The following is a 15,758-nucleotide window of genomic DNA, read 5'->3' as shown; positions in this document are numbered from 1 at the left end:
AAGCGAGTGAATGACGATGGAAGAGTTCGTGGAATGACAAAGTGGGAGGAAACGGGAGTACCCCGACAAAATCTACGAGCATGATGTTGTTCACCACAAACTTTACTTGGCCGGGATCGAACCAAGAACCCCAGGCACCCGAGGTAAGCGCTCTACTGCTGATTCACCGTGCCTCCTACTTTTAAGTGAATATTTACTTCTACAACTTATATATACACGTGAATCTACAATTATTTAAGAATTCATTCCGATTTATACACATAGTTTGACAAAATTTGCGAACTCAGTGTTCATATTTAATCGGTAAGTCACACATTTTCTACGAAGACGTTTTGTTGAAGTGTGGAAAGTGATCAACGGATTTCTGCAGTCTCATTTTCACTCATAAGGAGGTTTCCACATTTAATGTTAATATTTAATTGTTACGTCATACTTTTTCTACGAAATATGGCTGAAATGTGGAAAATAATGATCAATAGTTTCCTGAAATTTCGTTATTTTCTTCAATCACAAGAAGGTTTAAGAAAAAAAAAAAACTATAAACAATCTTTACTAAATACAACACACAAGTTTCCTAAAATGAGAAACATTCATTCTAAAATTTCTGAGGATTAATATTTTACTAATTCTTCTAGAATAATCCCATAGGAAAGAGGAACCTAACAATGTCCAGTTCATCAAATATATGATCTTACTGAAGGAAGTAGTAGAGCACATTGGAACAGTCTAAGCAAATCACCCAACTTAGGGACACAAAGTAAAAAAGTTATACACAATGTATATATTTTAAAAGACTAAGCCCACGATTTGCTACGTTGTGTTTGAAATATAGGGAAAAAAGAAAAACTTACCGGAGCAAATGCATTTTCTTATGATGTCCCAGTCTGTACCACATGAAGAGATCTCAAATTTTTGTTGAATCATAATGTCCTTCAATTGTTGCCGAACTTCTCTCACTTTACGCATAGCCTTCACGTGAATGAAATGCTCATTGCACCAAGACGCCGAGTAACTAAAAAAAGAAATTCTTATTAATCTGATGTCACCAAACGAGTTTCTTTGTTATATATGACATCTCCTCAGATCCACATTTATTTTACCTTCCGTGCTGTTGTTACCAGTACGACTTATTACAGATACTTAAAAAAAAAAATAAAACATATTTAAAAAAAAGAAAAAAAACAAAAAAAGAGTTGAGTAAAGCCTCACAAATAATTTCTGTACAATTTGTAATCCTATTTCATTAAAACAGGTTTAAAATGCGTTTTTCACGTTTTCGTGGCTTAAGCTATCTTCCATATAAAAATAAGTTCAAAACGAAAAAAAAATAAAATAAAATAAACAAGAAACTCAAGAAGGAAAGAAAAACTAAAAAATATTTTTTTCGTAGTATTTTTTTGGTGAAGAAGAAAACGAATCCAAGAGTAAAATTACTTGTTCAATTTCTTTCTTCTTTTCTTCATCCTAAGATCAATGAAGTGATAGGATCAGAATGAAAATGATTTTCCACTAAGGCACAAATAATTAAACTGTTGAATATATATTATTTATTACAGAGGTTGTTCAGCCTACGTTTGGCCGATTTCGTTCCTTCCCCCTCCCGGGCAGAATGGACTCACCCGACCTGGTTCGTGGCGTCCTGCACTGTTTTGCAACGGCTTCCTGGGAACAGAGTTGTTTTTCCATGCGGACGACAATAACGCACAAAACAGGACCATTGTTGTGAGTGCTGTGTTAAATTTGTTTCTAAGTGTGTGGGTTTCCGCTCTGTCACCAAAATGCCGTCCAAACTAAGCCGGTTTTGGGAAGGCTATGTTGTGGCTCTTTATGACGCCCACATTAGTGTTTCTGTCATTAGAAAACAGTGCAAGAAGAATGGTTGCAACATCAGTTTAAGTGGAATAAAAAATGTTATTAAAAAGTACAAGGGCAACGAAGCTCCACCATTTGGATCACCAACAAAGTTGCCTAGGAAGCGGGAATGCACCAAGGCCACCTCCATCATGCAGAGGAAACTTCGCAAAATGGCAATGCAAGAAAATCCGCCAACACAAAGGTGTATGGCTAACCGTCTTGACGTGTCTTTGGGGACTGTGAGCCGGACGTTACACCATCAACTCAAGCTGGAAAAAGTCATGAAAGCTCGCAGCTATCTTCTCAAGGATGCCCACCAAAAGGAACGAAAGTGTAACGCCCGGAAGCTGTACGAACGACATCTAGCAAAACAAAGGTGGATGTACGTCGTAACGCTCGATGAAGCATGGATTTACCTTTCCGATTGCGGCAAACCGAGAGCCATCATGTACCGAGAGAAAGGCGCCAAGAACTTAAGAAGGTGAGTCCGTGTCTGTAAAGAATCCTTCCCAAAAGGGTTCATTGTCGTTACTGGCTACTGTTACCGAGGTAAACTGAAGATTCGTAGGATGGCGAAGAACTGCAAAATAAATTCGCAGTATTTTCCGGAGCAGATCATGCTGCCGATCTACGAGCATGAGATTCCAACAATGACGCCAATCTGGTGAGCATTCACATGGACAAGGCCTCATCACATACCTCACGATCGTCCCTCGCATTGTACAGAGAGATGGAGGAGGCAAGTGGTATACAGGTGATACCTTTCAATGAGGTACCTGTTAAATCTCCAGTCCTATGGTCTATTGCTGAAGCGGGCTTTGAGAAAATGGCATGTGACAACTGTGGACCTGGCGCCATGGATTCTTCTAAATTTTTAGGTAAGTCGAAATTGGCTAAATGCAGACTGAAAAACCTCTGTACATCTGTATCCCTATACATCCTGTTTATACATACATATATAGGTGTATATGAAAATTGAGTGTTAGTCTGCCCACTTTGTGTGTCTCACCGAGGATGGCAAAACATGGTACGCAAATTTGATGTTCAGTTTAACGTCCCTTTCAGCAGCGAGGCTATGAGCTCCCGCCGGAAATCGAACCCCGGTCTCCCACGCCTGGTACGCAAATTTCAACTTTATGAATTAATTCTATATGATGATGGCAAAATATTGACTTTTTGCCCGCATTCTGATTTTTCGCTTTGGTAGTTGGTCACACTGAGATCTATATGTTGGAAAAAGTTGATAATCCCTTAATTAAAAATTCCCTGTTTAGTAGTATGTATTTTTATTTTTACCACTGAAGTGAAAGTATTTTAAATTTAACTCAAAAGATGTAATGTGCTTTCCTGTAAAAATGTACATTATCATGTTTGGCTGTAAAAATGTACATTATCATGTTTGGCTATCTTCGTATAAGAAATATTAAATCCATCTCACTTAGTCTCAAACCGCTCCTTAAAATAAGCATTTTATTCAAAATGCATTATAAAAACGCAGTCCAAGGTAGCTATTAACTATGCCCGAAAATTCACTTAGAACAGTTCAGCCTTTCTCCGTTACGATAAAACAGACAACGTCAATTTCATTTTCAGTTTTCATTTACATGTACTTTTCTTATAAAGAATAGCAAAATGTTACCTCTACAAGAATACCAAAACGTTATACGAACATTTTTACAGGAGAGGGAATTACAACCTTTTGAATTAAATATATAAAACTTTCAGTTCACTGGTAAAAACGAAATAAATGTGTATATATATTTATTTACATACTACCTGGTTGTGACAGTTCAGTTACACCGTGAACTTGCGTAAGGATAGAGTGAACATGGGACCTCCACCGAGCGTTATAAGGGCGTGTATGCTATACGAGTTCAAACTGGGGTCAAACGCCGCTACAGCTGTGCGGAAGATACGCCAGGCATTTGGTAAGAGTGTCGTGACTACGCGGACAATGCAGCCGTGGTTTAACAAGTTCAAGGACGATAACGAAACACTCGAAGACGCACCAAATGTCGGAAGACCAACACACGTACAAACTTAAATCTTCAGGCAGCAATTGAGGCCATACATGAACTGTGGCCATGTGAGGAACTGGGAGTACAATTCAGTGTGAGAAGAGAAAGCATTCAGCAGCACCTCCATCAACTTGGAAAGCACTACAAGTTGGGTCGATAGGTCTCACTCCGGGCCAAAAGTAACGCGAGCAGACACCTGTGTTTCTTTGCTGTCTCGTCTGAGGCAGGAGACATTTCTGGACACGGTGTTGACATGTGATGAGAAGTGAATCCAGTACGAAGTTCCACGGCGCCGTCATCATTAATTAGCATCCCATGAACAAGTTCCAAAACAGCCGAAACCGCACTGCATCAGAAGGTCCTCCTGTGTGTTTAGTGAACTGCTCGCGGCATCGTGCATCGAGAACTGCTACCAGCTGGTCAGAGCATCCATGCCACTGTTTACTGTTAGCAGTTGAGCCGTGTTCAAGAAAAACTCAAAACTCTGGAACCACCACTTCTGAATCGTAAAGGGGTTTTCCAGTTATAGGACAACGCTAAGCCCCACGTGGCTTCGATGACCCGGAACATCATTCTACGCCTTGGATGGGAAACTGTTGCATCCGCCATGCTCCCCGGGCATTGCACCGCCTGATTATCACCTGTTCCATTCCTTGGACAATCGCCTTCGAGGACGCCAGTTCAAATCCCTAGTAGAGGTGCAAAATGCACTTGATACCTTCTTCGCTTCATGGCTCAATATGTTCTACCTGGATGGAATCCATGGCCTTCAAAAACATTGGCAGAAGGTAGTCGATGTTGATTGGGGACTATTTTTGATCTTCTGGTACGTCTTAGATGACATATCGACATTTGAAGGTGGTGGGTGAAAAAGCGACAGAACTTCTTGGTTACTTTTATATATATACTGCTAAATAGGGAGCTTTTAATTAAGCCATTATCAACTTTTCCAGCATATAGATTTCAATGTGACCAGCTACCGGAACGAAAAATCAGATAGATTAAATTCATAAGACTGAAAATTGCTTTCCACAAACATGACTGTCTTCCTCGTGTAGACAATTATTCATATTTTATATATATAAAGAGAACATATTACTTATGCTGCAGACTGAGTACCGGCATCACAAGTGAAATAGATTGTTGATCACAAAGCGATCTGGGTAGCGCAATTGTTAACAAACCTGGACTGTGTGCCGAAATCCCAGGTTCGATTCTCACTGTAGCCGCTCATTTTTCACTCCCTGAAGTTAATTTATTATAGTTCGCACCTGCACAAGATATAGAGGAAACAATCAGTTGTTTCTCTATTTATCATATAAAAAGTATGTCGTAATAATACAGGTTATGTACTTGTATTTTCAATTAAAATCACTGCGATATAAGGCACTTTGACACTTTATCATAGCACGAAGTCAGAGACAAGCAAAACAAAATGTATGTGAATAATTATTAAGTTGGTGGGAAAACGAATAGGAAGAAAATGTGGATGTCCATTGCACTACTCATATCACACCCCCAGAATAAGACTGTCGTAACTCCAAAATGTCAATTCTACAGAAAAGAGAGAGAGAGAGAGAGAGAAAGAGGGGGGGGATTTGTATCTATAGATTATTATTTTTTCGTTTTGGGGGAAACTGTAATATTATTTCAATATAGTATTAATTATGATGTAGAAAACCTTTCTTAAATACACACAAATAACAATTCTTACTTATTAAAAATTGATAATTTAAAACCTATTTTGAGTCTTTTCTGGGGATGCGATATGACCAGGGATCAAAACTAGCATTATATAAAAGCATTCTAGCTTCGGACCACTGTAACCTTGCTTGATATAAACAATAACAAGAGCATATTTATAATAAACAATATAATACACTGTGACCTTTCTAGGCCATAAAGTACTCTGGTCAGTCAGGTGAAGCTGGCATTGACTACTGACTTTCTTGATTGCCTCTTCTTAAGCCAAATATTTCTTCAATAGCCTTACGATGCTAGGTCAACCCAGAAAACAGCGTCTTCCACCGAGAATCAACACCGGGACTATGCGCACAGAGACACGAACATTAACCATTTGTCTGTACGGGAGAACGGAAGTTAGTGTTTGTTATATATACAAATATAAAGTATATTTTTCAATCTAAATATAAAAATGACGCAACTCAAATTAGTACTAAAAATAGATTACGTTAAAATTTATATGAAGACATCAACATATTGAAAATGTCTATAATTCGTACCCATTACTCCTCCATTGATTGTAGACATTTAAGTATGTCAGATGATCTGATTCAGGTACTTGGAACTTCTCTCTCACAGAGTCTGCTTCTTCCTCTCTTCCTTTCGGACGATAGAAGATCGATGGGACAGAGAGCATCGATACTGAAATTATATTAAACTATTCAATTCTCTAAAAAAAAATATATTAAAAATTATAATAATCATAATAATAATAATTATAAAATAATAGTTTAGGGCCTCACTAACATTTAGAAAGGAAGGTTAATACTAATATATTTATTGTAAGAATGATCCTAATAAAAAAAAAATAAATAAATAAATAAAAAAACATGTTTTTCCATTGACGTTTCGAAAGATTTAGGATTTAGATTTCTGGGCTTTCGGCAGATACGGCCATTTAGCAAGTCACATATGAGGGATGACGTCCCTTGGCAAGCACAATATCCGAGGAAAGGGAAAGAAGGAAGCGGCCTGGGACCTATAAGTTAGGTACCACCCCTGCATTTGCCTGGTGTGAATGACGAAAACCCAGAAAAACTTCATTCAGGATGGCTGGCTTGAAAAAGCTTCTACACTTTTTCGACCGAGTGCCCCCACCGGGAATCGAACCCGTGACCGTTCGCACCGAAGGCGAGAGCGTTAGCGAGACGTTTAGAAAGAGATGATAACTGTCATTGAACCTGGATGCAAAAATGTACCAAAAGAAACCAGTTTGATTTAGTAATATAACAGAATCTTTGTATTCATGATAAATGATGTACTTATTTTAACTACTTTTTTTATTTATTTATTTCTACGTATTCCATATCATGGGGTTCTGTAATATTACTATTGCATCTCACACAGATGTCCGAAGTTACAAGCCCGACTTTCAGTCTTAATCGGTCTTAAGCTCATCCCTATAGTGGACAGCGAGTCAGAGCCCTAGTCCAAGTGAGTACAAGCCCCATTGAGCTCAAACCATCAACCCAATGAAATTAATGAGTGGAGCCTTATTAAGGATAGCTAGGCCAAGCTCGATCGTGTGTTAAAGTCTTAGCAAGTGTGAGTTTCATTGAAATTAATGAACGCGATATTCGTTGAGTATTACAACGGTAACGGGCTAGAAGTGCTTAAAATCAGCACTAGCCCGAATATAAAAGAAAGAAGAAGTTATTATTGTATAAACATACGTAGAAATAATTATATAAATACACGTCGTTCTTATAAGATCTGTGAATATACAAATATAAAATTAAGCAGAAAAAATGTGAGATAAAAGGTTTTCAACGAAAGAATCTCGCAAATATTGATTTTATGAAACAGGTAATATAAGTAACAAATAGTTATCGTTTTATTCGACTCTGATTATTGTTTATCCTTTGATCTAACACATTCAATACACCTTTCACGGATGTCACGTCCTCGTGAAACGTCTTTTTCATATCCATTTCTGTTCATATAGTTTGCATTTTACTGTCCATGCTTTGAAATCGTACTCTCATCTCCTCCATAAAGGATTGAAGCAGAGTCTTATCTTGTCACGTTCACTGTCTTCATGGTAGTTCTCTGACTAATTTGGACATCTTCCCTAGACTCGGAAGCTCATGTAAGTTGCTCGGATATATTCATACTGTAATAAATTCTTTTTCCGTTACGTAGTACTTTGTACTCCGTTTTTCTTTTCAGAAAATGAGTCTCACAAAATCTAGAAATAGTTCTGGGAACCTTTACTACTGCTTTAATATTATCACAAAATCCCAATTTGTGAGGCACCAAATAAAACGACAACTATTTGTTACTTATATTACCTAGTTCACGAGATCAATATTTGCGAGATTCTTTTGTTGAAAACCTTTTATTACACATTTTTTTCTGTTTAATTTTCTATTTGTATATTCACAGATCTTATAACAACGAGGTGTATTTATATAACTATTTCTACATGTGCTTATACTATAATAATTTCTTCTTTTATATTCGGGCTAGTGCTGATTTTAAGCACTTCTAGCCCGTTACCATTGTAGTATAATAAGCTGAGTGAACCCAAATGCTAAATGGTCATCTCTGATCCCAACTCTTGCCCTTTCGCATTATCAAATATTTCTGAAATCTGGATTTCATTGTACATGACTACCAAACCCAGTCTACTCTCGAGGGATGATGTCCCTCGGTCCCACTATCAGGAGAAAGGGGAAAGGAAGGAAGTGGCCTGAGGTTTGTACGTTACGTACCATCCCGGCATTTGCCTGGTGTGAATGAGGGAAGTCCAGGAAAAAACGTCACCAGGATGGCTGGTTTGAAAAAGCTTTTATAGCTTTTCGACCGAGTGTTCCCACCGGGAAACGAAGCCGGGGCACTAGCTGGGTTAGAAAGTACTTAACAATCAATTTGTTTACACACAAGAAACTGCATTACATACCATAATCTTCAATAGTGTTTGTAGTTGCTTTAGAAAATTGTACATTATATACATGTGGATTTATTTTAACAAGGATCATTTTCACGATGAACAAAGAACAGATATACGTATGATTATTATCTAAAAGACAGAAATGAAAGTTCATGCATATATTTTATGTGTACATCTTGTACGTTAATGGACACTACCGTCACGAATAAGAAGTAATAGTTAAGCCTCTTATTGTTTTGATAATTATGCCCCAGCCACAGAAAAAATTTTAAAAAAATAAAAATAAATAAATAAATAAAATGAAATGAAACGAAATGTGTAGTTTTAAGTCTAACGTCTATGTCCTGTAGGCTAAAGAAGATGGACGATTACTGAAAGTGAGTTATTATGTACTAATTGGCGAAATGAAAATATGGGAGAACCCGAGAAAACCCCAAGATATGATGTTGCCTACCACAAACTCATATGGCTTTGTGATCAAACTAGGGATCCCTCGAAACAGACGTTAGTGCTCTACCCCACCGTGATGCCTCAAAACTAATAAAGCTTAAGGTATTCTTATATTATGCAAAATCACATACTTTGAACGTACATACAAAAATGTTTGTGAATCCAGTAACCATATCACATACTTACTTATACCTTAATTGCTTTCCGATGTCAATGCATGGTTAGGATATATACAAGGTGTGATCAAAAAGTACGGTGAATGTAGTTGCACAGAGCCATCTATCGGTGTTGTATTATCCATTTCAACCAGTAAGTCCAGTGGCCTAAACCTTTGGTACAGTCAGTGTCGAGTTTGAACGAGTTGTGACATATTAGTTGGTTTCCAGAGGGAGAAGAGTGAGAATGTGATAAGAATGTCTGTCGCGCGCCAACATTGTTTTGTTCTAAGCTGCAAAAAAGTGCCAAAAAATCTCACGAAATGTCTAAACTAATGTACGGCGATGAAACGGTGACATTGAAGACTGTTTACAAGTGTTATGAGTGATTCAAAAGCGGCAAGGAGTCGGTTGAAAACGAGCAACGACCGAGACGTCCTTCACGTCAAAAACAGATGAAAACGTGCAAAAATGGTTTCTTCAAACAGTGGACAAACGATTTGTTCAAACAGGCGAATGACTATTCGAGAACTTTCCGAAGAACTAAACATCTCGTATGGGTCCGTGAAGAACATTTTAACCGCCGATTAAATGGGCAAATGGCTTCCTTCTTCACCATGAAAACGCGCTATGCCACACCTTGCTTTCGATCCGCGAGTTTTTGTCCGGAAAAAGTATGTCCACATCCCCCTTATACACCAGATTTTGTATCATGCGACTTCTGGCTCTTCCCAAAAATTAAACGTGCTTAAAAGAAAATGTTTTGACACCATTCCTGACACTGAGAGGGCTACGACAGAGTACCTGAACGGACTTCCAAAAGAAGCCTTCCAGAAATTCTTCCAGTAATGGATTCAACGTTGGAATAAGTGCATTGTTAGCTAAGAACAGTACTTTGAAGAAGATTCAATCAAATTCCACGTTAGTTTATCACTTTGTTTCTAATAAAATGATTCACCGTACTTTTTGATCACATCCCGTAGATACGATTGTCGTTTATATTTTACAAGTCCTTTATGCAAAGATCCTTGTTAGTGCACGAACTCTAGTGGGTTGGAGAATATACCAATTTCTACAGTTAAGTCTTTAAAAATATTATCCGATCAATTGCCACGAACAACTCAAAATATAACATCAGAAAACATCAAAATAGACTTGATTTGTGCAAACGTTACTAGTATTATTCTTGCTAGATTCACAAGATAACGACAATACTATATAATTTTAAATGTTTTTGTTTTTAATCTTACCTATAATAAGAATGTCAGCACTGCACCCCATTTCGCATGAGACAATTAACATTTGGCACAACGGTGGATCTAGTGGAAACTCTGCCATTTGACGACCGAGCGGAGTTAAGTTACCTGTATTATCCAGGGCTCCTAAGATCCACAACTGATACAAGGAATTTAGAATATTATCCTGAAATGGACGTAAAAAGTATTGATAAATTTTAACAACATAGGATAGTTAAAATGTATAAAATAGTTATTATAGCCAACATCCTAATCACTTAACGTGTATAAGAAAACAGAAGATTTAATTCAATACTCCAAATACATTGTTATTTATCGTACACCGTATTGAAAAAATAATGACGGTCAATATACGATAAAATTATGATTTATCACTTTTCTTTTTATTCTTTTTTTAAAAAAAAAAAAAAAACTTTCAAGGAAGCAGTAATGACGAGAATGAATGAAATGGTGGAATGACGAAAGTGGGAAGAAACGGAAGAACCCCGAGAAAACCCACGCACATGGTGTTTGTCCACCAAAAAACTCAATGCACCAGAGGAGAACGGTCTACCACTGAGCCACCGCAGCCCCTGTTCAACATTTTTGTGTTACGTTTTATATATAAACAAAAACAAGAAATACCTTAAAATAAATATTACCCTTTAAAATAAATATTTAAAAAATAACAAAATAAAAAGCAAATTGTTTAATGCATAAATTAACGCAAATTACTATTCAATATTTAGTACAAACTTAATATACAGCTGATTACAACGAAAGTATTTGTCCTTCTTAATTTTTATTTTTAATGAGCGATATCCCTAGGTAAAATATGGGGAAAGCATATTGTCGTTCTCTCTAGTTTAATTTGATCATATTAGTTAACATTTGCGTGCTGCAGCACAGTTAAATATTCAGTATGTACTGTATTCTTCTAATGCATTTCGGCTCGAGTAGGCATACATACAGTATATATACTACTTTCTTCCATTCTGGTTACATGACCGCCCACTTGAGCCTCCTAGACTTGATGACCCTAACAATGTTTGGTAAACGGTATAAATTATGCAGTTACTCGTTATGAAGTTTCCGCCATTCCTCATTCCCGTTCCTCTTGGGTCCGAATATTTGTCTCAGGATTTTGTTCTCGAATATTTTCAGTATGCGTTCTTACCTTAAAGAAAGCGACCACGTTTCGCAACCATATAGCACAACTAGTACTATTATTAAGCACTTACAAATTATATGTGTTTAAAACTAAACATTAGAAACAATTTTTCAGTTAAGAGCTCCCTCGTAGCTACATGGTTAGCACAGAGACCAGGATTTGATTCCTGGTGAGCGGTCATGTAGTTCGGATTCTAAGTTCAGCTCATATCGCCTCGGTGCTGAACGGGACGATCAACTCCAAATCAATCATTAACAAAATTTCTAGTTACATGAAAATCAATTTCATTACAAGTAAATTCCATTTTTGGCATAAAATGAAACTGAGTCTGTCTTACTAACCTGAGGAGGTGGATCCATGAAATGAAACTGTAACAAATCTTGAACACCTAGTGACTTAAGTAGTAGCACTGTATTGGCTAGATTTGTTCTTTGAATCTCAGGTACAGTTGTAACTAGTAATTCGTCTTTGTACTGCCTCTCGGTGTATAACCTTCAAAAAATAAAGAAAAGAAGAAATCAACTGTGTCTTCTTATATGAACTGAGGATGTAGAAACAATAACAAAGTCTTACTTCACTTTATACCCTGTCAGTAAATGTAATTTCTTCAAGGTTTCGGTTGAAAAGCGTCAACTATATTCATAAAGATAGGATGATGTTTTGAAGGTTTTAAGAAGCTAAGTGGACAAAGCAGATCTTTTAAACTATGCTGAAAAAGAAAGAATAATAATAATAATAATGTAAATAAGCATTTGTTTTATTAAATTGGCGATTAGATTACTGGAAACACTGAACATCTACGCGCAAATTTCATAAAACAGCGTCCATCTAATTCAATTTTTGTTTTACAGTGCAATATTAAGAATTTTGTTATCCACTTCTTCCCTCAAAACAACCTTATCCTTTTTTCTTTTCTTTTTTTTTTTTTTCACCAAAACTGTTGATTTTCAACCGAAAAATTGAAAACAATAAATTACATTATCATGTAAATCACTTGCAGAACAATCTTACCAATAAACTTAAAAGGTATTCACCCCTTCAAATTATTATAGATTGTTTAAAAAATATATATTAAGCGTCGAATTTTCGATGACTACTATCATCATTCCCAAGACTAAAATAAGAAAAGGTATCTGTACAGATACAGTATTTGGAAATTAAATGCTTACATTCACAAATAACATCTTGTCCACAAAATACGTATCTTAAATATTTGTTTTCTCTTCTTCAGTGCTTGATGGCGACATTAAAGTGACAATAATGTTATTCCAATTTTCGATCACTGTGGCCATGATTAGATTTTATTTTGATCCCTTCATTCGAATGTAAAACGTTTCGTATGCCTGTTTTTCTATAAATGATATAAAGAAAATTGAACAATTTCAATTTATCGATGTTATACTTTCATGTATTTCGAATGATCCGATAGTGTGACTTCGTTATAGACATAGTTATTTTTATTTTATTTATTTCTCTTTGGAGTTTGACGTTCCACGATTATGCACCGAAGCTAAGGGAGACGGTGATAAAGGTATGGATGATAATAGTGGAATGGTAGAAAAGTGGGAGGAAACAGAAGAACCCCCAGACAACACACGCACATAGTGTTTGTCTACCACAAAGCCTACTTGGTGTAGCTGGAATCGATCCAGGGCATCCTACGCACTAGAGGGTGCACTCTATCACTAAGCTACTGTGACCTCTAGACACACTTATTAAGAGCAACACCTAAAAAAATGAAACATCAGATTAATATAAGCTACCTTTCGTCCCAGAACTACTCTGATGTGATGTGTAATGAAGTCATAGAGCTTGTGAATAGTAATAAGTGGAATATTATACAATTCTGCGTGCAATGCACCACTCAGTTCCATGAGAGAAATGAGGTGAAAATCTGCACTGGACTCGTCAAGTGAAATGAAATATTTTAATTTAACGTCCCAGGGTTACATTCTTTAGGTTGAAGGAGACGGATGATTCATGAAAGCGAATGATTGAATTTTTTGTGCTCTCCCACACAAGATAGAAAACACGATCACGTCCACCAAAGTGATAGTCGCTAGACCAGTAGGAAGGGCTTCGACGGATTCGTGTCTCCAAAACGGACCACAAATGTTCAATAAAGTTCAGATCTGGAGAGTGGGCGGGCCAGAGGAGATATTCATCTTTATCCCGATGTTCTTCAAATCAGCCTGCAACAGTTTCAACTGTGCGAATGGATGGATTATTATCATGGAACACAGTGTTCCGGAAACAGTACCTGGGCAATATGAAGAAAATGGTCTTCTAAAATGGCCACATAATCAAGTATAGTGACAGGACCAGGAAGCGATAGCATACGATCCACTAAAAACCAGGATACTACGGCCCATAGCACTACAGAGCCGACATATTTTACGAACGGGCGGAAGCACTGAAGACCATACACTTCTTTGGGCGACTGACATATATAAACATGGTTCATGGTTTGAAATAAGGTGAACAATGACTCATCCGACCATATCACACGTTCACGGTCATCAATGGCCCATGCTGCATATTCGGACAACATCGGCGTTCTGCTAAGGCGTTATGATCATTTATCAGTGGTTTCGCTCGTTCAATTCAACTCCGTTTGTCTATATCACGCAACCCGCGACGAACTATGATTGTCAACACAGGTTGTGAGAGGTGCCCCTTGAGTTCCTTCGTTACTTACATCGCAGTCGCATAAGGTTCTGAGAATTACCCGCTTTAATGCTCAGCGGGACTGTCACTGAGGGTTTTCTTTCGACTATTGTTCCTTTTCACTGATGTACTTTTTCTGTGAGTTTTGTACGCCGTCATAGCCTTAAACACTGTCACTCGCGACATACCCAACACATCTGCCACTTTCATCATGATCGCTCCACATAACCAAGTGCCAACATTCGCCCTCTGGAAATCAGAGAAGTCATTCATTTTATTCTATCACAGTTTGCTCCGTTTAATGCACACTTCCGTTCTGCTGCTCCTCACGTAGTACAGATTTTGGCCCAACACACTAATAGCCCAGTGCTGCGATGACCGTTGCCAACTCAGACATATACATATTTCCAACTCCAGGTGTTTCTTAAATTGATAAATATGTTCTAGTGAGTGTATTCTTTGTCATGTCTATATAAGTGTCTTAGCATATACATCAGACGCCATTCTGTGAGAAGTAGCTAGATGTTTTTTTATTTATGAGTGTAGATATTTAATTTCCATAACTTTATCTTTACTAAATACTCTTCCTTACCTTAATCTTAATATTGACAGTTGTCAACGAAAGTCCACGTTTAATTTTTTTTAACAGTTTATAATAATTTAGAGGAGCAAAAGAATATTTTGAGCTTATTGAAATTAAATTAAATTTGCTCATTAACAATATTTTATTTTTCTGAACATTATTTGCATAAATTCTTGCAATCTTTATAACACAATCTATATTTCAAATAGTTTTCTTCTCTCTCGAAATAGCATGAAGAGACATGTACGAGATGTGTTAGAGAAGTAATGAGACTGATTTTCTTGTAAAAATAATTCTATGATTTTTACAAATCAAGGTTATCCCCTTGAAAATAGTTCCCCCTGGGCAGCTACACAGTGATGAAACGTTATTTCCATTCTTGGTAGCAATGCTCAAATACGTTTTAGCTCGTCGGTTATGCTCTTCTGGATGTTTTCTAAAGTATCAAAATGGCGCCTTTTGAAGTGGTTTTTGAGCAAAGAGAATAAAAAGAAGTCACAGGGACTGAGCTGGAAAATAGGGAGAACAATAAACTACATGATTGCTTTTATCTGCTAAAAATTCATTGCTGAAGGCTGCCGTGTGATATGGAGATTTGGAACCATTTTGGCGCACACTTTCCTCATATCCAAATCCTGTGTTAAAATTTGATGGACGGTAAACATGTTCAAATTTAACTCACTATTGATCATTCTCACTGTCAATCGACGATCTGACTTCACAAGAGACTTCACTCTCACCATATTGTCATCCGTTTTTGAAGTTGAAGGTCTTTCTGCACGAGATTCGTCTTCCACTTGCTGTTGGTCTTCTAAAAAGAATTTCGCCATCTGAACACTTGTGTCCTGGATTTTCTTCACAAGCTCTTTGTAGTTTTTCGGAAGTCATAGAGTATTCGCCAAGCTTAACATAAAATCTGATGGCAGAACGTTGCTCGAACTCAATCGCCAATCAATTTTCGTAGCGCACCTCAGAAACACGTTTCACTT

At 37.1% G+C, this 15,758-nt stretch overlaps 1 protein-coding gene across 3 annotated transcripts in view; it reads right to left on the bottom strand.

Moving 5' to 3' along the window:
- Prp16 (ATP-dependent RNA helicase l(1)G0007) overlaps positions 1 to 15,758 on the bottom strand; it is a 107,712-nt gene that overhangs the window by 10,503 nt on the left and 81,451 nt on the right. For all 3 annotated transcript variants that reach the window (XM_081745334.1, XM_081745333.1, XM_081745336.1), the window contains 4 exons: positions 11,861 to 12,011; positions 10,364 to 10,535; positions 6,116 to 6,257; positions 852 to 1,012 (listed from right to left, as the gene is read on the bottom strand). In XM_081745334.1, the coding sequence (XP_081601460.1) occupies positions 852 to 1,012; positions 6,116 to 6,257; positions 10,364 to 10,535; positions 11,861 to 12,011 (626 nt within the window). The remainder of the gene's footprint in view (positions 1 to 851; positions 1,013 to 6,115; positions 6,258 to 10,363; positions 10,536 to 11,860; positions 12,012 to 15,758) is intronic.

The sequence above is a fragment of the Thermobia domestica genome, chromosome 18 (genome assembly GCF_964235325.1).
Source record: "Thermobia domestica chromosome 18, izTheDome1.hap1.1, whole genome shotgun sequence".
NCBI classification, from domain to species: Eukaryota; Metazoa; Arthropoda; class Insecta; order Zygentoma; family Lepismatidae; genus Thermobia; species Thermobia domestica.
This window is presented reverse-complemented; position numbering and strand designations above follow the sequence as displayed.